The sequence below is a fragment of the Seriola aureovittata genome, chromosome 4, assembly GCF_021018895.1.
Source record: "Seriola aureovittata isolate HTS-2021-v1 ecotype China chromosome 4, ASM2101889v1, whole genome shotgun sequence".
NCBI classification, from domain to species: domain Eukaryota; kingdom Metazoa; phylum Chordata; class Actinopteri; order Carangiformes; family Carangidae; genus Seriola; species Seriola aureovittata.
The window spans coordinates 31,499,306-31,522,940 of record NC_079367.1 but is presented as its reverse complement, the minus strand read 5'-3'; the positions used below and the strand labels follow the sequence as shown (position 1 = coordinate 31,522,940).

The 23,635-nt window shown below is 39.9% G+C and overlaps 1 protein-coding gene across 2 annotated transcripts in view; it reads right to left on the bottom strand.

Annotated features, from left to right (window-relative positions):
• Nucleotides 1-23,635, bottom strand: part of rnaset2l (ribonuclease T2, like) — a 28,234-nt gene extending 4,599 nt beyond the window's left edge. Inside the window, exons 1-7 of one of the 2 annotated variants that reach the window (XM_056373177.1) lie at nucleotides 23,567-23,635; nucleotides 21,468-21,669; nucleotides 16,207-16,264; nucleotides 16,027-16,094; nucleotides 15,449-15,562; nucleotides 15,091-15,139; nucleotides 11,138-11,212 (exon numbers count right to left, since the gene is read on the bottom strand). In XM_056373177.1, coding sequence (XP_056229152.1) covers nucleotides 11,138-11,212; nucleotides 15,091-15,139; nucleotides 15,449-15,562; nucleotides 16,027-16,094; nucleotides 16,207-16,264; nucleotides 21,468-21,562 — 459 coding nt within the window. In that variant the 5' untranslated portion in view covers nucleotides 21,563-21,669; nucleotides 23,567-23,635. Of the gene's footprint in view, nucleotides 1-11,137; nucleotides 11,213-15,090; nucleotides 15,140-15,448; nucleotides 15,563-16,026; nucleotides 16,095-16,206; nucleotides 16,265-16,897; nucleotides 16,966-21,467; nucleotides 21,670-23,566 lie in introns of those variants that run through there. The other variant, XM_056373178.1, reaches the window with a different exon arrangement.

Here is a 23,635-nt window from a genome sequence, read left to right as displayed (position 1 = left end):
TGTAAGAAGGAGAGGTTCCGCAGGTCCTTCATTCCAGCAGCTGTCAGACTCCACAACTCCTGCTCTTCCTGACCATGTGCAAACTTGCACTTTTTCATGTACATATCGTGTGTATTGTGTATATTGTATTTATTAGTGTATATTTGGTATATTTTTGTTGTATATTTCCATAGATGTTTATTCTATAGTTGTTTATTTTTCTGCTGTGGTAAATGAATTTCCCAGTTGTGGGATAAATAAAGTAAATCTAATCTAATCTAATGTTTATTGTATACTACACCAAACACCCAGCCAAATATCTTGTACGTAAAAACCTACCTGGCAATTAACCTGATTTTCTGATTCTGCCTTTGTGATAATGTTATCATCCCTTCCTCATGCTGCTGTAGCCTGACATCCATGTGTCATTTATGTGTCATGTCGGTCCAGGTGATCCGCATGTTAGTGTCCTCACACACAGCTCCTCCTTGGAGTAATGTCTAGAGAAGTTCTCGGTGGCAGTGCATGTGTCAAAGCACTATTAGTGAGTTCTGTGTGTAATATTATTACTAGAAATGAGAAATGATCTACAAAACTACAAAACATGATTTTTCCTCTAGACAAACTTTGCATTTTTATGTGAAGATTTAGAAGCAGAAAACTGCTTGGTGACGGTGCTGAATGAAAGTATTTCAAATATAATCCCTCCATAACATTGTTGATTAGAGCGATACCTGTCACAATTCACTTAGAGGTCCCATATTGTATAAAGGTAGATGTCCTTGAGTTTTTATTCTTCCATGCTGGCAACAGCCAAAACCAGAGAAATTATGTGTTTAGGTTGTCAGGTTGTCATGGAAATAATATCTCAGTAACACCTTGACGGAACTTCTTCAAATTTTGCACAAACATTCACTTGGATGTAAGGACGAACTGACTAAATTTTGATAGTCAAAGGTCAAGGTCAGTGTGACAGGAGATGGTGGAAATGATAAAGAAAATCCAGTTTTCTTTTCCTCTGGAGAAACAGCATCATCAGTGTGAAAGATTAGACACACTGTGTCATACATTCACTGATGGTACAAACATGAATGTGCATAGTGATATATTTTGGGTTGTGAGCTCCACAAACGGTTGCGCAGCCAACAATTACTGTGCCTCAGACGTCTTCTTTAACAACCCTGTTAGACAAAAATGAAACGACCCATTGGCTGACACAGGTATTTACGTGTTAATATGCCAATATGAGACTTAAGATGTAAAAATATCAACCTGTTAACACTTGTCAAATCTCTAACATGTTATCTATGCATATAGCGTTTATGTGGAGATTTCTCCTGCAGCAGCTCAGATATCTTGATTAAAGCGGTTTGAGCAAGAAATAAACATTTAATTGTGTTAGAACACACTTTTTTAAAATAAACTGAACTGAGCTGGAGGATGCAAGATGGCAGAGAGGGTGGCTGTGTAGTTAAATGGCTCTCTCTAGTCGGTCAGAAAAAAGAGTAAAATAAACAGCACGAGAGCCCAGGGGCATGATATGGAGGAGCAAACGACAGTTGTGAGGGAACACCGTGAAACAGCGGCAGAAGACCCTGACCATGTTAGCAACGTCGACACAGGAGAGGATGACCACGAGGTAGCCGAAATGTCGAAGTACACAGAGGAGCTGAAAAGCTTTATTAGAGACGAAATGAAAGACCTTAAAAATGAATTCAGCAACAACTTAGCCATATTCAAGGGAGAAATAAAAGGGGAGATTAATTCGGTGCGAGTGGAGATTGACCGCAAATTCTCCGAAAATCATAAGGAGCTGCAGGCACAGGCAACTAGCATAACAGATGCGCAGTCCCGCATAGCAGAGCTAGAAGAGTGGCAAGACGACTACGGAGCTCTACTGTGGGAAGTGACGGAGCGAGCTCGCAAGTTACAGGAGAAACTGACAGACTTAGAGGGCAGATCGCAGAGAAATAATGTTCGCATCTACGGTGTTCCAGAGGAAACAGAAAAGGCCTCGACTTGGTAGGAAATACATGGAGCATTTGCTGACTACAGAACTCGGACCGGGAGAAATGGAGTTTCAAGTTCAGCGCTGTCACCGCGCACTAGCCAGAAAGCCCGGCCCAGATGCACCCCCCAGATCTATAGTTGTCAACTTTCTGCAATTTGAAACCAGAGAAATGATTCTGAAGAAAGTCTGGGGCAAGGAAAAGAAAACTGTAAAGGTTGGAGGAAAGAGAAACTTTTTTGATCATGATTACGCGACAGAGACACTCCAAAAGCGAAAGACATATGTCGGGGTTAAGAGGACATTGAAACAAGCAGGGATCCGGTTTCAGACCCCACTCAACAAGATAAGAATACATTGGAGTGATGGCGTGAAAACATATGATGATGCCAAGGGAGCGACACGGGACTTGAGAGAGAGGGGACTAGCAGTGGAAACTCCACAGGGGAAGAAGGACGCGCCAACAGCCAGAGCGGGAGACCGGCATTGTAGCAGGAGACGGTCCGGCGGCGAGGAGAGGAAGACGCGGTGGAATGGCAGCGAGTAGGTGGGCAAAGACAGCGGAGAGGACGAGAGGTGACATGCCGAGCGAAGGAGAAACTACAGGAATTCAAGAAGATATAGCGGATGTTTTATTGAGACTAAGAGGTGAAATGTGGAATTTATCAAACATGACTTATTAAGAAATAAGAGGGAAACGGGGAATTTGCTAAAACCCAGATATAGGCTAACGTTACATTTTATTCTGTAGAACAGGGGTTGCCAACCAGTCAGAGCCACAATTTTTACTGTGTCACTGCAAAGAGCCAGATTTACTGTAAATGTCACATATCAACATGATAATGACAAAAATTGACTCCCACAGAAGTAAGACCACAGGCCAGTCATTTTCAACAATGAACACTGTGCATTGTCTCACAAACAAACTCTCAGTTCAATGTTCAGTTCATGTCTACAAACAAAAATATAATTTACTATAGCATTTTTTCTCTTACCATGCATGTTGCTTAGTGGGACTTCTGGCATTCCTTGCCCTCAACAATCCTTTTCAAAATTTGTTTATAGTCAGTTGTTGCCACTCGAAGCAATTCCTTCACATGTGTGTCTGTCAGAACAGATCGATGCTCTGATTTGACGTGTTTCAGGGTAGAAAAAACAGACTCGCAGACGTATGTTGATCCAAACATTGACAATATCTTAAGCACAACCCGTTTGACATTTGGGTACTTTTCCATTGGCACACTTTTCCAGAATTCAATGTTCCCTTCTCTAAAAGCAGGTTTCAGTTGGTCCTCTTCACAAAGATCGATCATCTCCAACTCAGCCGCAGCCTCATCTGTGACCAGCAGGGTTTTCAAACAGCCCGTCTCCGCATTAAACGGGTCGACGAGGAACGTAATCTGTGGCCTTTTCAGTTGAAGATCACGGAACCGGGTCACAAAGCGTTCATGCAGGTTTTCAACCATTGTTGCATATCTGGCCGCTTGGTTATTCAGGACAGCGGCGATGACTTGCCCCCTGGCTTTTAGCAGAGTGGGAAAATGCGTTAAATCTCTCTTCTGAATATGCGTCTTGAACAGCTTCAGTTTGTTGGCAAACGCGAACGCACTTTGCACCAAGTCAGGCAGTATTTTTGACTTACCCTGCAGGGTCAGGTTCAGTCTGTCCAAGTGCCACAGCATGTCGACCAAAAAAGCCAGATCCATAATCCACTTGAGGTCTGAGAGCTCGGGATAGTGCTTGTCCTTCTCTTCCATGAACAGTTTCACGGCATCCAAAAGCTCAAAGAAGCAACAAAGTACCTTGCCTTTTGACAGTCACCTCACAGTGCTGTGCAGCGGCAGGTCATCTGGAAGGCCTTGGTCCAGCTCAGCGATGAGATTTTTGAATTGCCTGTGGTTAAGCGCATGTGTGCGGATGTAGTTGACGATTTCCATCACAGGCTTCATGACGTTGTCTAAATTCAATGATTTAGACACGAGTTGCTCCCTGTGGATGATGCAGTGGAAATTCCAAAACTCGGGAAAAGATTGGTCAGCTTTGCACAGTCACACAAGCCCGTTCACAGATCCGATCATGGCTGGCGCTCCATCCGTGGCTATCGCAGTTAGTTTCAATATGGGCAGATTTGCTTTCACAAATGCAGCCATCATTGTTTCTTTCACATCTATGCCACGGGTTCTGTCTTTTAATGGCACAATATCAAGGAGTTCTTCTTTGATCACACAATCTTTTGACACAGACCGCACAAATATTGCCAGCTGAGGCTTGTCTTGTATGTCACAACACTCATCCAATGCGACACTAAAATACTCACAGGCTTGAAGGTTGGAGTGCAACTGTGGTTCAATAGCCATGTTAATGTCTGAAATTCTGTGTTCAACCGTGTGGCGGGACAGTTGGATGTCTGATACCATTCGTTTTAGTTTGTCGTTTTCAGGAGACAAGATTTCAACAATGTCACTGAGGCATGTTTTGACAAACTCCCTTTCATTGTATGGCTTTTTGGCCCGTGCAATGTTCCAAGCAAGTTGATACGATGCAAGCGTTACGGTCTATGAGTGCTTCATAAATTTTTGGAACAACTGAGTCTGCTTTTCTGCCTGATCTTTCAAAGTGACCAACTTGTGCTTGTGAAGTTCAGTCCCCCTTGGAAATTCCTGGTCGATGTTAGCATGGAGTGAACTGAAGTGACGCTGAAGATTTGAAGCCTTGAAATGTGCTAATGATGCCTGACATATAAGGCAGAATGGCTTGCCATTACGTTCAACAAAAAAAAAAAAAAAACTCTCCCACTCTGTTAAAAACGTCCTGTGTTCATCTTCATATTTAGTTTTGCTGTGCATTTTTTCCCTGCCATTTTGAGAGCGAACTTGGTAGGCACTACACTACTCAACGGTTCTTCCCGCCAAGTAATTTGCGTCAGATGCACGTACCATAAAAAACCACAAAATTCGACATGAACGTAAGAGCCGCATGAAACCGGGCAAAGAGCTGCATGTGGCTCGGGGAGCCGTGGGTTGGCCAGGCCTGGTCTACACTATCATTAGACTTCAGCTCAAGAATAGAGATTATCAGAATGAATATACTACCTAGGTTCTTATACCTGTTTCAGTCTCTACCTATAGATGTTCCACAAACTCAATTTGTGAACTGGGATAGAATAATATCGAGATTCATCTGGGGAGGCAAAAGACCCAGAGTAAGGTACGAAACCCTCCAGCTACCTAAAGACAGGGGAGGCATGGGCCTCCCAAAACTAAAAGAATATTACCATGCAGCCCAGCTCAGGTATGTGGCATGCTGGTGTAAACCAGATTATGTGGCAAGGTGGAAAGATATGGAAAAACATTTTGATGGTTACCCTATCCAGAGTGTCATTGGAGATAGAGAAATTTACAAAAAAATACAGAAAGGTATGGACCCGAATACCTCATTCACCCTAGAGCTGTGGTTCAGCGTAACCAGACAACACAAAATAGAGGATATAAATCAATTAAAATGGGTAGCATTTGATAACAGTTTAAACCGAATCAATATGATAAGGGATTCAAACTATGGATAGCTAAGGGAATTACAGCATGGTGTACCTTAGAAGAGAAAGGAGAGCTGAAGAGTTTTCAAAATATGAAGGACAAGTACAGCCTGGGGAAACATGACTTGTACAGATATTTACAGTTAAGGGATTATAATAGGAAAGAAATTAAAAAATATCCTTCCGTAGAAGCGAGTGATGTGACCAAAATCATAATCAAGTCTTACAAAGGAAACCCAATCAGACTTATATCTGCACTATATCAAGCATTAACAGCAAATAAGAACTCAACCAACTATATTAAGAAGAAATGGGAAGCAGAATTTGGTATAGATATCACAGACATAGAATGGCAAGATATGTGGAAGATGCATCAAACATCCACCAATTCTCGGACATGGAGGGAGTTCTCCTGGAAGAATTTAACACGCTACTTTATTACACCTAAGATTAAGAATGAATATTCAAGTACTAATCATATGTGCTGGCGAGAATGTGGTGAATTAGATGTGGACCATGCTCATGTCTTTTGGAAATGTTATAAGTTGTCAATGTTCTGAGAAAGGGTGCATAATACTCTGCAAAAGATACTAGGATATAATATCCCTATGGACTGTAAAACTTTATATATGTGTAATTTCAACGAGGGAAATGTGCAGGCAAGTGATAGATATCTGGTAAAGATCTTAATGATAGCCAGTTAAAAGGCTATCACCAGAAAGTGGTGTAAACCACATCCCCCTAACCACGACCAATGGTTGGAAATAGTGCAAGAAATCTACGTGATGGAGAGGAATACATTTTGTATGAGACTGCAGGAGGAGCAGGGAGAGCAAAAATGGGACAAATGGACACAATTTAAAAACGCAGATGAAAAATGGACACAATAACTCAGGAAAGGAGGACTTGAAAATGCAAAGAATGAGACTCCCCTAATGTTATTGTTCTTTGTTTTATTTGTTTGTTCCTTTTCTTTTTTGTGATGTCTTTTTATTGTTGTTAAAAAAAAAGGAAAAACTAATAAAAATCATAGTTAAAAATAAATAAATTGAACTGAGTGTTTGATTGACTCACAGACAGACATCAGAACCAGCTGTCGGTTCTAATAACTCTCAGCAGAGTCTTCAGTCCCAACAGATAACAATGAGTGTTGCAGCCTTTAGAGAGCAGTGACCTAAGAGTATTTAGTAATACAATAATCAGTTTGATCCTCTTTGGCTATTGAAAGCAGTGAAGATTAAATGATATTAAAACCATCTGGAGTCAAAGGGTTGTGGGACTTAAGAGATTTTTCCAGGACATGTTCCAGCGCTTGGATGAAACCACTCCACAGTATGTGGCTGTTCAGTAAACTGAGTGCCTATTTTTACAGCTACTATAAGAGTTTGAGCCTTTTGTTTAGTAGAAATCACTCAGGGCTGTGAGGTGCAACTGAGACACTGCAGCTCATAGGCAGATGTGAGGAGACACAGACCTCCAGCAGTAACTACCTTTTAATATTAGATTGTTGGTGTCGGTATCAGATGATCTTTGAATGTGGGTACATCTGGGACAAATATAGACGGGTTCAGTCTAGCATAGCACAAAGCCCAGTGCCATTAAAAGAGGGGAAAAAATCTCTCTACGACTCCAAAGCTGTTTTATGTACATGTACCTTCATCTGTAATCCGTTCAGTACTCAGCTGCGTTTAGTTGACAGTAGAGCTCCATTACGTTCTTGTAATGTTTCTAATTACCGGTTTCCAACATCAACATTCAAGTTGTAATTGTTTTTTTTTTAAATATTCAGATCTTTTACCTAAGTTAAAGTAGAAATACTGCACTGTAAAAATAAGAAGTTCTTCTGTCAAAATGCTACTCAAAAATACAGACGCATTATCAGCAAAATGTACTCAGAATATTAAAGGTAACAGAACCCCAGCCCCAGTCATTGTTAGATTATTCAATTATTAATTAATGATGCATTAACAATTAAACAGCATTCTAACATTGTAGGTGGTAAAGGTAGAGTTTAATCTAAAGGTCCATATTTTACACTTTTCCAGTGTTTTATTTGAAGCGTTGATCCATAAGAGGACATATTTGTGGTTTTAACAAACAAAAACCATCTCAATGTGGTTTTACATCTCCTCTCTTGTAACAACAGGTTGGTGAACCAATCAGAAGAGAGGAGGCTCTGAGCCTCTCGTCTCATTGACTGACTGTTTTCTGAGTGATCTAATAAAAAGATTTTTCAGGTAAACACTCACAGAAACTAATTCCTGCAAGTTTGGATAGTGGGTCCAGGTGGGCGGGGACTGGGGCGTGGCTGAGGGCGGTAACTGCTTTGTTGAGAGACATCACAAAGTTCCAGAAGTCCAGACTAACCCTGCTTTATAATCACACAACTCATGGACATCTACCTTTATACTATATGGGACCTTTAATTATATAATGTTCAGTTATTTAATCAATGCATCATATTTTAGAAGCTATGTGCATTCAGTAAAACTGCAATGTAATTAGCAACTTTATTTATCAGAAAAATGTAGTGCTGTAAAAAGTTCTGAACTGTTTGTAGTTGAGCAGAAGTATAAAGTACAACTGCCTCAAACTTGTACAGTGCTGTCCTGGTTAATAAAACAGAAGTGTCTGAAAACCAATCAACTGACTGATCTCACTGATCGAGTGAGTGATGAAGTTACACCATTGGTCAGCTGATGAAGTGTTGGACTTTTCCCATTGACTGTTGTCTTTAAAATCAGACCTGGAGCTGTTTCCACCTCCAGTCTTTGTGCTAAACTAGGCTAAACCCACCCTTCAAAATGTTGGTGTCTTAATAAGGGCCCTGTTGGTTCATGTATGCAATCAGACATTATTGCATTGGAAATAATAAAATATTTAATTTATTTTCTTACATATTTTTTGATTTGCACAAAAATCAATGACACAGTAGTACTAACGCTAATCCTCGAATTATGTTTTGGGTTTAATGTCAGACTGTTTTTGGAGGGAGATACCACTGCTTTTAATACATAAGCAATAATCAATCATAGATGCTGGGAATAACAGAGTTACACTGACTCTGCTTGGTCTGATTGCTTTTCTATTTTCATACACAGGACTGTTGCTTCTGGGATCACTTCAAATACCAGTGGCCACTTGATGGAGATCTCCACAGTCACATCTCCAGAGAGTGTTCAAGTGTGCTTCACTCTCATTTTCACAGCTGCATGTTATTACGCAGCTCTTGTTTGACTAAATCCCCTAAAGGTCAGCACACAGTCTCTGCCTGAGGAGAGCTGTGTTATTAGAGCAATTTGAAACATAGTGAACGAATGAATAATGGTAAGAAAAAGTGTCCGTTGGAATTTCCTCCATTTCTGTATATATTTGTCCTAAAATATGATCAGATCTTTATCCAAGTTACCAAAATGAGCAACTGATTAGACACAATCGTTGTGTTGTTCTTCCGCATTGAAAACATCATTAAAACACTAGACAATGCAATTTCTGGAGAAATTGCAGTGGGATTGCTATCTGCTGAGAAAAGTCTGAAGCTGAGCTTCATTGTTTGAAATTAACATATAACTGTTAATTGACAATTAACAATGTAGCTGTAAATAATCTGTGAACCCCTCAGCTAATGACATCAAAAGCTAACTGGAGTCAGGAGTTATCAAGCCAGGAGTCCTTGAGTAGGTTAGAGACACTAACATTTTTAAGGCTGTTCACAAGAAATATCAGCTGATGTCATCCAAGAGTTTGGATCTTTATCTGTCCACAGTTACACAAACTGTTTATAAATGGAGATGATTCAGTTCTGTGGCTGCTCTCTCTAACTGTGGATGTCCAGCTAAGATGACTCCAAAAGCTCAACACAGATGTTCAGTAACAAAGAAGCACAGCTGAAGGCTTAAAGGAATCATCATGTGTTACAGATGTATTAAATGTAACCACCAGTCATCTGTCTCTGATGACACAATTAGTCAGGCAGTCTTCTGTCTGAAAATGAATTAATATCTGCTATATTGACAGTTTTTTCTCAGTTAATTCTAGGTGTGTTTCCATTGACCTGCTCCTTGCGTAATTTCAATGGAAACACTCAAATTTTGAAAAAACTAGCAAATATCGCATAAAAATTTATACGCTCGCATGATGTGGAGTATTCAAGCAATATTTGATGATAATTTAAATGAAAACACTTTTTTTTTCCATTTAAGTAGTGGCTGCTGCCATATCAGGTCCCAGGGAGCCAGTTCCAACCGAGAGGCAGACTGCTGGAAATCTTTTGTCACGTTTATTTGGAATGATATCACAGGAGGAGAAAATGGGTTTTATTGACATAATATCACTCAGTGGGAACACAGAACACTCACAACTGTGTTTTGTTGACTTTTCTAAAAAAAGAAATCACTTCTATTTTGTGCAAAACTGTGATGGAAAACTGGCTTGTGACAGTAAATTGAATATCTTTGGGTTTATGTTGGTTGCACAAAACAATAGCAATTATCCCCCACCCCTTACCACTGCAGGAACCAGCTCCCAGTGGAGGTCAAATCTGCCCAAACCGTAACTGGCTTTAAAAAGAAGCTGAAAAACTGCTCTATTCTCCTCTGTCTTCATCAAATCTTTTAATGTTATCTATTCTATAATCTGTGTTTTTATAGTGTTTTCTTATTTTGTTTTTTACTTCTATTTTTATGCTTTTGTTATTTCCCTTAAGATGCTTTTTTATTTCTGTTAAGCACATTGAATGACTTCTATGTATGTATGTATATTTTAGGAAAAACTGGCTAGAAAATCTCCAATATTATTGTTCCTGACCTCTGAGCTGAGCTGAGCTGAAAGTTATGTGTTAAATAAATTTCATAAAAATGAATCCATCTATCCATTTTTTGCTTATTATCCAGTTGTAGGTTGTGTTCAATAATCAATTCATGATATTATTAGATATTGAGAAAATGTGATATGAATACCAATATATTTGTGCATTTGGGAATTAAGTCTCGCCCTTATCATCCAGGTTTTCATTGATATTTTTTCATATTTTGGCAGATATGGCTGTGAAACAGGTATTAAAATGTCATATAGTATAAAGGTAGATGTCCATGTGTTATATATATTATAAAGCAGGTCTAGGTTCTATATTAATAGTGTGAAAGTATCAGAGCGCTCATTCCACAGAGAAATGCACACAGCCTGTATTCAGAAACTGAGCCTTAAAAGCAGCCTTCAGGACTTCTGGAACTTTGTGATGTCTCAACAAAGCAGTCACCGCCCTAGCCATGCCCTATAAGTCCAGCCCACCTGGACCCACCTGGACCCACCATCCAACCTTGCAAGATTGGAAATATATTGGTTTTTGGTTCTTAAAACCACAAATATATCTTCTTATGGATCAACACTTCAAATAAAAAATGAGAAGAGGAAAATATGGAGCTTTAAAAAGTCTTAAATGTAACTTGCGGATACCCTGAAAGAGATTCAGTTTCCTGTGATAGAAACACAGAAAAAAGCAGCAAATCATCATGTTTGAGATTGTAAAGCATATTCACCCAATAAATCACTTTCAGATTACAGTCATTGTAACTTGAGTACAGAGCAGCATAAAGACAAAGACGGATAAATCTGACCTTGTCGTCTGTCACACACTGAATCTCATGTCTGTCACTTAGATGTGGAACCAGGACACTGTGCACCTCTTCAACCTAAACACACAGACACACACACACACACACACACACAAAAAAACATTTTCATGTAGTGAGACACAAAATAGGAGGTGATGCTCGGACCTGACAGAGGTCCTGATGCTCAGATACAAGACAGGGAGCAGAGTCTAGTCAGGATAGCAGCATGTGACAGACTGAGACACTGTTAATTAGTGGATGTGACTTGTGAAGGTGATCATCTCATATTGATCATCTTGATGAATGTACAGTTTACATTATACTATATGATCTATATCTACTGTCTGAACTGTATACCATTTTGTCATTTTGGATTTGTTTGACATACAAAACAATACACTGTTTAATGTCTGTTTAGACTGTTTAATGTTTGATGGATAAAAAGTGATGAATAGTTTTTAGGTTTCAATAAATTGAACTTCTAAATTTAAGATACAGTGGAATAAACATGGTCATATCAAGGGCTGGATATCGGTACTGACAATGGTACTGTGACTTCGATACAGATTATTAATGATACTTTTTTCAATATCAGTCTCATCAAATTCATTTGAACTCAATTACTCCTTGGTATTGAATTATCAAACCAACTCATATGGTCCATAAAGGTATGGTAGTTTTATACCCTTAGTCAGATCCTCATCTAAGTTATGAAAATCATCATTGTGTTGTTCTTTCCATACTTAAAACATCATTCAAACATTCACAGTGTAGGTTGGAAAAAGTCTGTCCAACTCCTTGACTAATGACATCAACAAAAGCAAATTGGAGTCCAGTCAATGAAATCAGATTGGAGGTGTGGGTTAGAGACACTGCTATTCACAAAATGTCTCTGCTGATGTGAACCATGCCTCTGTAGCGTACATACCTGGCCTGGCATCAGTCACAATCTGTTAAAGAAGTTCATTGTAAGGAAATGCAGAGTTATGGACCCAAAATTGACACTTTGTTACTCTTCCCACCAGCAAACTATCAAATTGATAGGAAGCAGAGACAAACAAACCATGCTCTCAGCATGTCACAGGGATGCACAACCAGACCATGGGTCAAAGGGTCAGCTCCAGAGGATCAATGAATGCACACCAGGCAAACTGGAGAGCATAGGCAAAATCTCCAGTTGTAACAATAAGACTCTGTCTAATGATATTTGTTTGTTTGTTATATAGGAAAAGTAACACCAAAATGGAATGGCTGAAATGTAACATGTAGACTTTAAGACAATGTCCTTCATGTGACCATACTGTCAGCATCCTTCACACAATTCTGGATGTCATGTAGTGTGCGTTACACTACATGACACCACATTTATAGACTGTTAGCTTTAGGAAATGTTTATTATGTTGTTTGATCAGTTAACCACTTGTATTATGATTAATTGCAGGTTTGAAGGATGTAATATGAAATCAACACTTAGTGATTATTAGTGCCATTAGGTTTATATGTTATTTCATTTAATGTTTTATGGTCATGGTGGAAGACGGATGTGCGAGTTTATAGGTAAACTCTAGAATTAAACAATTTTAAAAGCTCAGTGGACAGTAGTCTCTTCTCCAAGTTGAAACACTGGAGAAGACAGGTAACGCCCCTGAGACGTGCACCAGCCCCAGGGGACAAAACAGTTGTGATCAACTCACACATCGCTCTAAGTCATCAGCTCTGAGCTCTAAGCTGCTAGCCACAAACTCATGGCTCTTAGCCATTTTTGCACTTTATTGTTTGTCCGCGTCCTTAACTCTTTCTTTGCCATGTACTCCATTTAACATTCTTTTTGTCTACTTGTGCGATCTTCTATTTTTATAAGCCAAGTCAAGACCAACTGAACCAAAACAACAGAAGTGCCTCAGAGTAATTTTGTAACTTTTAATTATAATTATAAATTATAATTATATTATAATTATAAGTTTTCCTTTTTGAAGCTTTTTGACAACTTTAGAGTCATCTGGTGAACGGCAGTTTCTTCTAAAGTTATCCAGCCAAAGTTAAGTGCATTAGAGTTTATCAACCCGCAAGAGACACCGGCAGATAACAGATCTGCCCACTACCGCCTGCACAGAGGCCGACCAGAAGTCATGAGTGCCCAAGACAGAGAGTCTCTTCGCAAACTCCACCAGAGCTTAACCACTGAGAATCCGTCACTGTGATAACGGGACACGGCCTCCAGGAGAATCCACCTAGATCCCACGTCTCCAGGGTTACCACGGCAACCACAGCCACCTGGGCTCCAGCCAAGGGTGCTCAGCTACAGCGCAACTCACAGTAGGCCGGTCTTAACACTCTGCTCATGACTGGGTTGATGTCAAAATATACTAATATTTAATCATCAAATTTAATTCGTAGACGCAGTATCATTAGTTGTTTAGCCATAGTGTATAGCCATAACATATTCTCTCCCACCATTGCCAACTCATCACACTGCTCATTCATTATTATTTTCATCTTTATGATTATTATAGTATAATAGTAGTTTAGTTAATAAACTTCTTTATTTACACCGAGTCGTTGTCCTGTTGTTTTCTTTTGAAGTAGAGACTGGCGATCCATTGAATCAAGAAGTAACGGCTTCTGATATGACATTGATCACATTAATCAATGAAATAATTAATTGTTGTCCTGGACTGGTGCCCCTTTCAACAAGAGAAAATTCAAAATTATGGTGTTAACACTACACCTCACAAAATAAGAACACCACTGATGTTTTCAAAGCTAGTGGAAAAACATTTTCCAGTATGTGTGATCAACACTTATGTGACAGACATCCTCAGAACATGGCTAATCCAAGGGTCCAGCACTGTCAATGTTTCATGATTGCGTTCAATAAGGACATGGACAATAATAATTATTTTTGTGTTATTAGCGTAAGCACATTTTCAATGTATATAATTGTGACTAAGATGAAGATCAGACCACATTTTATAACTAATTAATGTAGAAAACGAGGTCATTCCTGAGGGTCCACTAACTTTTTCTTGCCACTACAGGATATGTTCTCTTTAAAGATGGTAAGTTGACTGCACCAGGTATTATGACAGAAAGTAGTAGTGTGTTAAAAATGTATTCTTCCTGTTAATTAATGAAAAGTTCATAAACAATAAAAGTTACCAGGTCTGGTACGACCAGTAACTAATGCTAGCAAATTTTGACTAAATATAGCTGTTACTATTGCTGTTACCCTATATTTTAACATTTACCATGTTCCAGACATTTGTGGTCACAGTGGCTGCTGCTCAGCAATGGATAGTCCTCCTGTAAAGAACGAGCCCATGGGTTGTCTGTGCAGCAGGTAATTATGAAACGTTTTGTTGCTAGGCAACATCAAGTGATTGTAGTATTATGACAGGAGCAAAGGGAAAAGTGTGGTGACGTAGTATAAAGAGAGACAAAGTCCACATCAGGAGGAGGTTTGTGGTGGTTTGATGAATATGACACAGGAGAGCGGTGTTTGATATGGATGTGAAACTAGCAGTTTATGTTGTTTCTATTATCCACGACCATTCAACAAAGTTAACTACGTTGTTATTATTGTAACTATGACAACAAAGATCATCTAATGTTGAGGAAGTACTTTTTTAACCAATGTCACCATCCTTTACTAAACCTAACCAAGTAGTTTTTGTGCTTGAACCTAACCCGGCCTTGACCATTACTATATTAAACCATTGCGACAAAGGTAGGTACACCCTGCTAGGCATAGTCCACATGTTTATTATTGTAACCATGACAGCAAAGATCTGTACGCCTGTCGCCTTGGGGTTGGAGGAGTTGTGACGAATATGTCCTTAAATAAATTAATAACCCATGAGTCTGTGATGGTCTCATCAGTTGTTATAAAGTATAAATAAAATAGCGTCAGTTGAGCAGATTTTAACAAATTGTAAATTGTGAGTGTGTGTTGTTACCTTGTAAGGCTGTTCACAGGATGGAGTGATGCCAGCATCTTCCAGCAGTCTGCAGGACACACACACATACACACACACGCGCGCACACACACACACACACACACACACACGAAAATATTTTTCAGATTTTTTTATGAGTCTAATCTGTGACTGTGTGCTCAGTCTGTGGGGTCAGTGTGCAGTGGAGGCTTCAAACAAATCAACATTTGAGCCAAAACCTGTTGGGTAAAGACCACTGGTCAACACAACTTCCATAGTTGCACATGTGAAGTTTTTTTCAGTCGTAATCTGCAACAGTACCTTTTAGTTCTAGGTGTGTGTGTGTGTGTGTGTGTGTGTGTGTGTGTGTGTGTCTAACTTGTGGATATCGAATTGTGCTCGTAGTTTGAGGCAGATCTGGAAGTATCTTGGAGGAGAGTTCATTCCCTCGACACACGCTGCACACACCCCATGTTTTCTCCACTCGTCTCTCCTATTCCACACAAACAAACACAATCAGACATACACATCTTACACACTTGACACACACAGAATAATGTTCACACATTGTTCTCATACATCTACATTAGCCTGGGTCATACTGGATGTTTGACACTAGCATCAATCGGCCCCCGAGCTGGGATTGAATGAGGGACGTTGCAGTGATATAGTTGACTGCATCTCAACCACTAGCCCGCTGGCAAGGCACCTTTAAATGCTTTTGAACATAAATGCATAACAGAAATGAGAAGCTTTTTTGAACTGATCTCTTAAATTTGCTCATTAAAGATTAGCGACCAAGTTATGTAGAGAGGATTGTCCAGTTGTCAGAGCTCTCTGGTGGACAAACTGTGATGGAGACACTGTTTCTAAACAACCTGTAACACATCTGAGACATCTCTCTACTGACAGTTACTGTTACTGATCAGCTCATACATATTTCTTGATATTTTGTACCAGAAGTGGAAGCTGGATTTGGTTGTCACTAACGATGGCCAGTGTTCGCTCAGCTCTGCCTCCAGCTCCTGGAACATAAATGATATTTTCCAATCAGCTCTCAGCCTCAGACGGTACCATCTCATCTATTATGTCTGACACCTGAGGTAACCAGGTGAGATGATCCTGATCCGTGCTCACCTGGACGTCAGAGTGGAACATCGGCCAGCAGCTGCAGCAGTGTTGTGCCTGAAGTGGCCTGGAGACACACACACACACACACACACACACACAATAGGAGAGAATGGGAGGTGAGCCACAGCAACAGCAGGAGTCTGGCTCAGTAACTGAATAATGTTCTGTTTTCACATTGTTTGATTGAAACTAGACTTCTAAGTTTTGAAACAAAACTTAGAATTTCACAAGAAACAGCCAGGAAAGTCCAAACGAATGTTTCTGTTCAGTCATCACATTCACTAAACTGAACAAGTCCAAAGAAAACACGTCAAACTAGAGTAGGCCGAGTAGATTATGGCAATTAAGAAATAGGTTATTACCACTGTTCAAAATAAATAAATATTTCTTGTGAATCTTTGTTGTCCAGGACAATAAAGTGTGGTAACTAACTCCCAGGGCTACACTGAGATGGTTTTTGGTACTTAAACCACAAATACGACAAATATAAGAAGATATTCTTATAGATCAACACTTCAAATTAAACACAAGAGAAGAGGAAAATATGGAGCTTTACAAAGTCACAATGCTTTAGATACAGGACAAACACTCATTTTAACATGGATGGAGTTACAAGGTTTTACACTGATGTTGCTTAAGTAATTATAGAACATGATAATGTGTTGTCCTGCAGGTAATAGTTCTACATTTTCTTTACCACAGACCGTGGATCGTCCAAGTGTTGATGCTCTGAGGAATCCTGCACAGAGTCTCTTTGTTCAAAGACTGAAGGACAGACAGAAACACAAACCAGTCAGGTGATATCATCCGCCTCCAGCAGCCATATTGGAAATCCTCAGCAGGTATCAACAGAAGGCTGACTTAAAGGACATCAAACAGTCAGACAATGAAATACATAAACTCATCCGTTCAGAATTCTTCCACAACCTCCTTTCTTTTCTTTAATGCTATAACCACTAATATCTTCCCTTGCCTCATCCTTTCCTTCTCTACCTCCTTGTGTATTTCAATATTTCCTCCTTTCTATCACTACCCTCTCCTTTCCTTCCTTGTCACCTAATTTCCTCCCTTATCTCCTCCTACTTTTCTTTTTCTTCCCTATCCAACCTTTTTCCTTCCATACACTGTCCTGTCCTTCATTATGCCCACTCTCCTTCCATACCTCCTCCATTCTTCCACTATGCGACCCTACTAACTTTCCTACCTTCTCGTGTCCTTCCTCCCTTGTTTCTTCATTTATCAAATCTAAATTTTGTTGTGTTTTTTTTTTTTTTAACTTCTACTTTTATGTTTTTTGTGGGGGGAGCTCCAATCGTGTCACAAACATAGTCCTTTGGGTTTCATGTTTTCTCTGTGTTTAAGTTACTTAAGTTACTATCACTGAAGAATCTGTCAGACTGTGACGCATCTGTTCCTGGACAACTGCAGACTTTACTGAGGAAAGTCACTTAATCACAGTTAGATTATTACATCATTACAACCTCCTCCTCAGGCTCACTCACTGTTCAATGTTCCCTGAGAAACAACATAGATATATACCAACAGCAGCCTCACAGGAAGTTAACTGTCCGAGGCATCCACAAGTTTACATCATCATCATCATCATCATCATCATCAGAGGTAGATGTGTCCACCTTACTGATTTCCTCTCATACCTTCTAATTTCCTTCTTTGCCTCCTTCCTTCCTCCACTACCTTCTCATTTCTTACTTTCACTCCTTCTTTAATTTCCTACCTCTGTATTTCTTTCCTTATCTCCTTATTTCTTCACTACCTCCTTGTTTCCTTCCCTACCCATTTTTCTTCCACCCCATACCTCCTTATTTACTTTGCTGTTCCTTCCCAACATTGCTCTTTCCCTCATTTTTTTCCTTTACCTCAACCAAGTTGAAACAAAGGAGAAGATGGGTGACGCCCCTGAAACGTGTGCCAGCCCCTAGGGGATAAAACAGTTGTGATCAATTCACACATTGGTGTGAAACTTAAGACAAGAGAAGCTAGAAACTGAGTTAGAGAAGGCTAGAAAGCTATAAGCTGAAAGCTCTGTAGTCCAGGCTCTTACCAACAGCCTGGCTTTTAGCTCTACCTAGCCACAAACTCATGGCTCCATTTTTGCACTTGATCGTTTTGCCCGCGTCCTTTATTATTTCTTTGCCATGTGCTCCAAGTAACATTCTTTTTGTTTACATGCGTGATCTTTTATTTTTATAAGCCAAGTAAAGACCAGCTGAACCAAGACAACAGAAGTGCCTCGGAGTAATTTTGTAATTTTTGATTATTATCAAGTTTTCCTTTTTGAAGCTTTTTGACAACTTTAGAGTCATCTGGTCAACGGCAGTCTCATCTAAAGTTATCCAGCCAAAGTGAAGAGCATTAGAGTTTATTTCGCATCAACCCGCAAGAGACGCCAGCACGACCGCTTGCAGAGAAGCCGACCGGAAATCAAGAGTGCCCAAGACAGAAAGTCTCCTGGCAAACTCCACCAGAGTTGAATTGCTGAGACACTGACATAATCCGTCACCGTGATAATGGGACACAGCCTCCAGTAGAATCCACCTAGATCCCGCATCTCCAGGGTTGCCACGGCAACCACAGCCGCCTGGGTTGCAGCCAACGGTCCTTAGCTACAGTGCAACTCCCAGTAGGCTGGTCTTAACACTCTGCTCATGACTGGGTTGTTGGGACTCATCATTCAAGAGACCAGATGTTTCTTTGCTCCAGTGGACAAAGGAACTCGCACCCCACAGTTACTCACTGTTCACACCTGGGGACAACCCTTCCCCCCACAGACCTTACTGGCCAGCCAGTGTGGGTCAGCGTGTGACATGTGACCCCCAAGGGTGTCACCAAACAAAACCAGATCTCCTTCTTCTCTTCTCTCTCTCTTCTCTACTTGGCTTGCTCTGGAGAGCAGCTCCTGCTCTCTCCTCTCGGCTCCTCAAAGGGCAACAAGGCCCCAGCCCAGGTCAGCTCTGCTACCTGAGAAACCAGCTCTCTCTCGCCGGCCTGCTCACAGCAGCCTGCAAACACTCTTCCCCTCAACAGCAGCGACCTGCTTCGGATTAACTGAGAGTGAACCAAGTTCTCTTCAGAATCAGCAGCTACAACACAAGGCCAGCTGATTTTCCAAGCAACAGGATTCATAGCAGAGTTGGCGTGGAACAGCTAACTCTGTGAGGAGAGGATAACAGCAAAGCAACACAGCCAGACAGGACTTCACTCCACCAGGAAACCACCCAACTCACTGGACTTTACAACAACACTGGAAAGGACCTCTTTGTTTGTTCCAAGGACTGGGTAACATTAACTGACTGGGCCTAACCTATCCCAGCACAGCACAGCACAGCATAGCTAAGCAGCAGAAGTCTTAACTTTGTTAATGTACTTGTTGATTGATGTCTTGTTGTTGTAATGTTTGCTTAGGTTGTGGTCAGTCATACAGTTAATCGGGTACTCGTAACAGCACACACATAGTAGTACGTCTCAGTTCTAGAACCTGCATGAAGCTAACCACCTGCCTCTAACCTGGTACCTTTAGATTACATGAGCTAGGCTCCCACACACACCAGGTGCTCTCAGTGGCCATTTTGAGTAGTTTCTTTGTTTACCGCCATCTTGTGTAGTCTTTGTTCAGGTCATGTGGTCACAGTGATCACTTTGAATCGGCCATCTTGCTTTTGTTTGTGTCCCCACAGACACACACACATACCCCTACACACACACATACACACACCTGTATAAACTAGATTAGACATTGTGTTTTACTCTGCTCCATTGTAAATAAATGCCTTTAAGTATAACTACTGGTGTGTTTAATGTTGCACAAGCGTGAATATTGCCAACCTCTACTTTGTCGAATTCCAATCCTTCAACTTTGACTTACTGTTGATTTGGTAATTTGGTTATAGTTAGTAAACTCTAATTGTTAATCAGAGTTCCAGATTAATGGTAATAAATTGAGACTGAAACCATATTGGCTAGTTTGCCTATTAGTTTAGGCTGGTGCCCCGAGGACTTTAATTAATTTTAAAGTTATTATTTAACATTAATATTTTTAATATTAATATTTTTCTTAATTTATGATAGCCAATAAATTGATAGACAACCAAAATCCAACATATTTGGTGTCCAGCTCATGAGGTAGAGCTCAGACCCAACAGCGGTGATGTCAAAATATAGCAATATTTAATCATCAAATCTCATTCGTAGACATAGTATCATTAGCCATAGTGTATAGCCATAACATATTCTCTCCCACCATTGCCAACTCACAACATCGCTCATTTCATTATTAATTTCATCTTTATGATTATTAAACCTTAAATTTACTCTGTAGATAGTAGTTTAGTTAGTAAACTCCTTTATTTACACCCAGCTGTTGTCCTGTTGTGTTCTTTTGAGATAGAGACTGGAGATCCATTGAATCGAGAAGTCACGGTTTCTGATATGAGATTGATAAATTTGTCAATGAAGTAATTCATTGTTGTCCTCCTAGAGGACTGGTGCCCCATTTCAACGAGAGTAAATTCTAAATTATGGCGTTAACGGTACACCTTTCTTGCCTCCTTCTTTCCTTCCCTACCTAAAGATTTCCTTCCATACCCTTCAGTTCACAACCTCCTCTTGTCCTTCCTTCCCCCCTCCTTTCCCTCACTACCATCTCTATCATTCCTACCACCTAATTTCCTCCTTTACTCCTTCATTTCTTACATCCTCATTTACTTCCCTATCTCTTCTGTTCACTATATTCTCTTTCATTATTTTGCATCTCTCTTTCTTTCTTTCTCCTCTTTTCCTTCCCTACCTCCTGATTTATTTCCTGATCCCTTATCTTTCTTCACTAGCTCATTTCCTTCCTTCCCTTCCCTTTACCATCCCTTTCTTGCCTCCTTCCTCCTGTCATACCTAATGATTCCTTCCTTACCTTCTCCCTACTGCACTAACTCCCCATTTCCTTTCCATACTTCTTTCCTTACCTCCTCCCTGAATTCCCACCTGATTCCCCTCTCATTTCCTTCTCTATGTTCTTTTTTAATTCCCTAACTCCTTTAGTTCCATACCCTCTACTTTCCTTCCCACCATCCTCCTTTCTGTCATTGCTTTGTTCTTCCGGTCACTCCCGTCACGAAAGAAGCTGAACACACCCCTGATCCCTCAAATCTGATCTGAAGACTTTAACCTCTTTTACTCCACATGAATTAATCTCATCTTCTAAGTTAATAATCAGTGTTCATGATGATGATGATGATGATGATGAAGAAGCTCACCTGACAGAAGCCTCCGGGCCATTGCAAGGTGAACAGGAGGCATTTCCATGAGCAGCAGAACTGCTTCTTGTCCTGCTCTGAGTTTTGGAGGCCATATTTGTAGTCCTCCCAGTGTCCTCCCTTTGTGGTGGTGACTGGCAGCTGCAGCAGGAGCACAGTGAGCAGCACCGAGTTCCTCATCTTGTTCATATGATGATCCACACTGATCAAACACAAAACACAGATCAATCAAACCGTTTATTTCAGCCAGAGAGCGTGGCAGACATGCAGTGGAAATAAAGGTGGTAATAAAGGTAGGAGACTGTCCTCTGGAAAAAACAAGCCCATAGTTCGTCTGTGCAGCACATTATTATGACCCTAGGTGACATCTAGTGGTTGTAGTGATTATGACAGGAGCAAAGGGAAAATTGCAGTGGCGTAGTATAAGGAGAGACAAAGTCCACATCAGGAGGAGATTGTGTTGGATGGATGAATATGACACAGACGAATGGTGTTCGATTTGCATGTGAAACCAGCAGTTTATATTGTAACCATGGAAACAAAGTTCATCTAATGTTGAGGAAGTACTTTTTTAACCCAAATCATGATCTTTTCCTGAACATAACCAAGCCATGACCATTATTATAGTAACCTTGGTGACAAATGTAGTTACGCCACTATCGGTGCAGTCCACGTGTTTATTATTGTAACCATAACATTAATAATAAGTCTGGTACGCCGGCTGTCATAGGGGTGCTATTTCAGGTTGGAGGAGTTGTGGAAAAGGAGAGGTAAACAAAGAATAAGATGGTTGCAGGTTACTAACAGTAACTGTAATTGTAATTTTTTACATTGTTGTACTGGTACTTTTACGTTGGTAAACACTATCACACAAAAAAGCAGCATTAACCTAACCATAAACCTCAGACCCTCTGCTTGTGCTTTAATAATTTTATTCTATAATAATTGATAATATAAATGTAATAATGTATAATAATAATCTAAAGCAGGGGTCTCCAACCTTTTACGCTCTGAGCACTACTCTGACAAACTCAAAGTGGCTGAGAGCTCCTCATGTCTTACTGGTCACATTTATTCACATATTGTATCAAAATAGTCAAACTGATCTCCAAATCAAATCAGAAATATAAGATCATTCAACAAGTTTGAAAACAATCCTGTCTCTTGTACTATGGCAAATAAGAATGTGGGAGTATCCACCCAGAATTATTGAATGTTGGGAATGGGGGAATTCAGATAAAGAACTACTCCTTTATCACAGTCAAGAACAAAAAAAAATAAAAAAAATGAGATTACATGAGAGCACAATTATGATGGATTTAATTTTTCCCCTTTCAATAAGAGGAGAAGTTACAATTACAATCACACTAAAGTTTTCCTTTACAACTGCATGTTGGCAGCAGCAGATCTGATGTTGAAAAAAACTTGATAACATAACTCATTTGACTAACAACTGACAAATGGTGTTGAAGAGTGAAGGTGTGTTTCTTTAAGTCTGACCTACACATCCCTGGTTTGTACAGACTATATTCTCTGAACCTTTGGGTGAGCTTCTCTAAAACAGGGGGTGAGCTGGTAGCTCAGGACCCACCTGTTGGAGACCTTTATTATATAGAACAGTATCTATAATAATAATGATGTGATTATGACAGAATTATGGCTATAATAAGGAAATATTATTACATTATTGGAGTAAAAATTAAATTGCATAAATTAAAATTTCAACATAAAAGGTGCTGTGTTATTTTATTTATAGTGTAGGCGTAGATATATGATTTATATTGCAGTATCTTTAGGTTGTACTGATTTAAGGATTAACCAGTGAAGTAGGCATGACACATGATTCATTTATTTCATGTTAGTCTGGATAGGAAAGAAAAAGTCAACAGCAGATAGAAATGAATAACTCTTGTGGGAAATTTAAAAAAAAAATCTGTCTTGTTCCCCTTTGACAACAGTAATTCTTTATTAAATCATTGTTGTCCTTCAAGTTGATGAAGGACATGACAGTTGTGGTGTGTTCCAGCCAATTATTTCAACTATCTGCCTCTGCTGTGATTCCTCTAATACTGTGATGGAGGAAAGATGGAGAAACTTACCAGAGAGCTGCTGCTGCTACTGCTGCCCCTGCACTGACACAGTTAAAGCTTCACCCTGCCTCAGTTCAG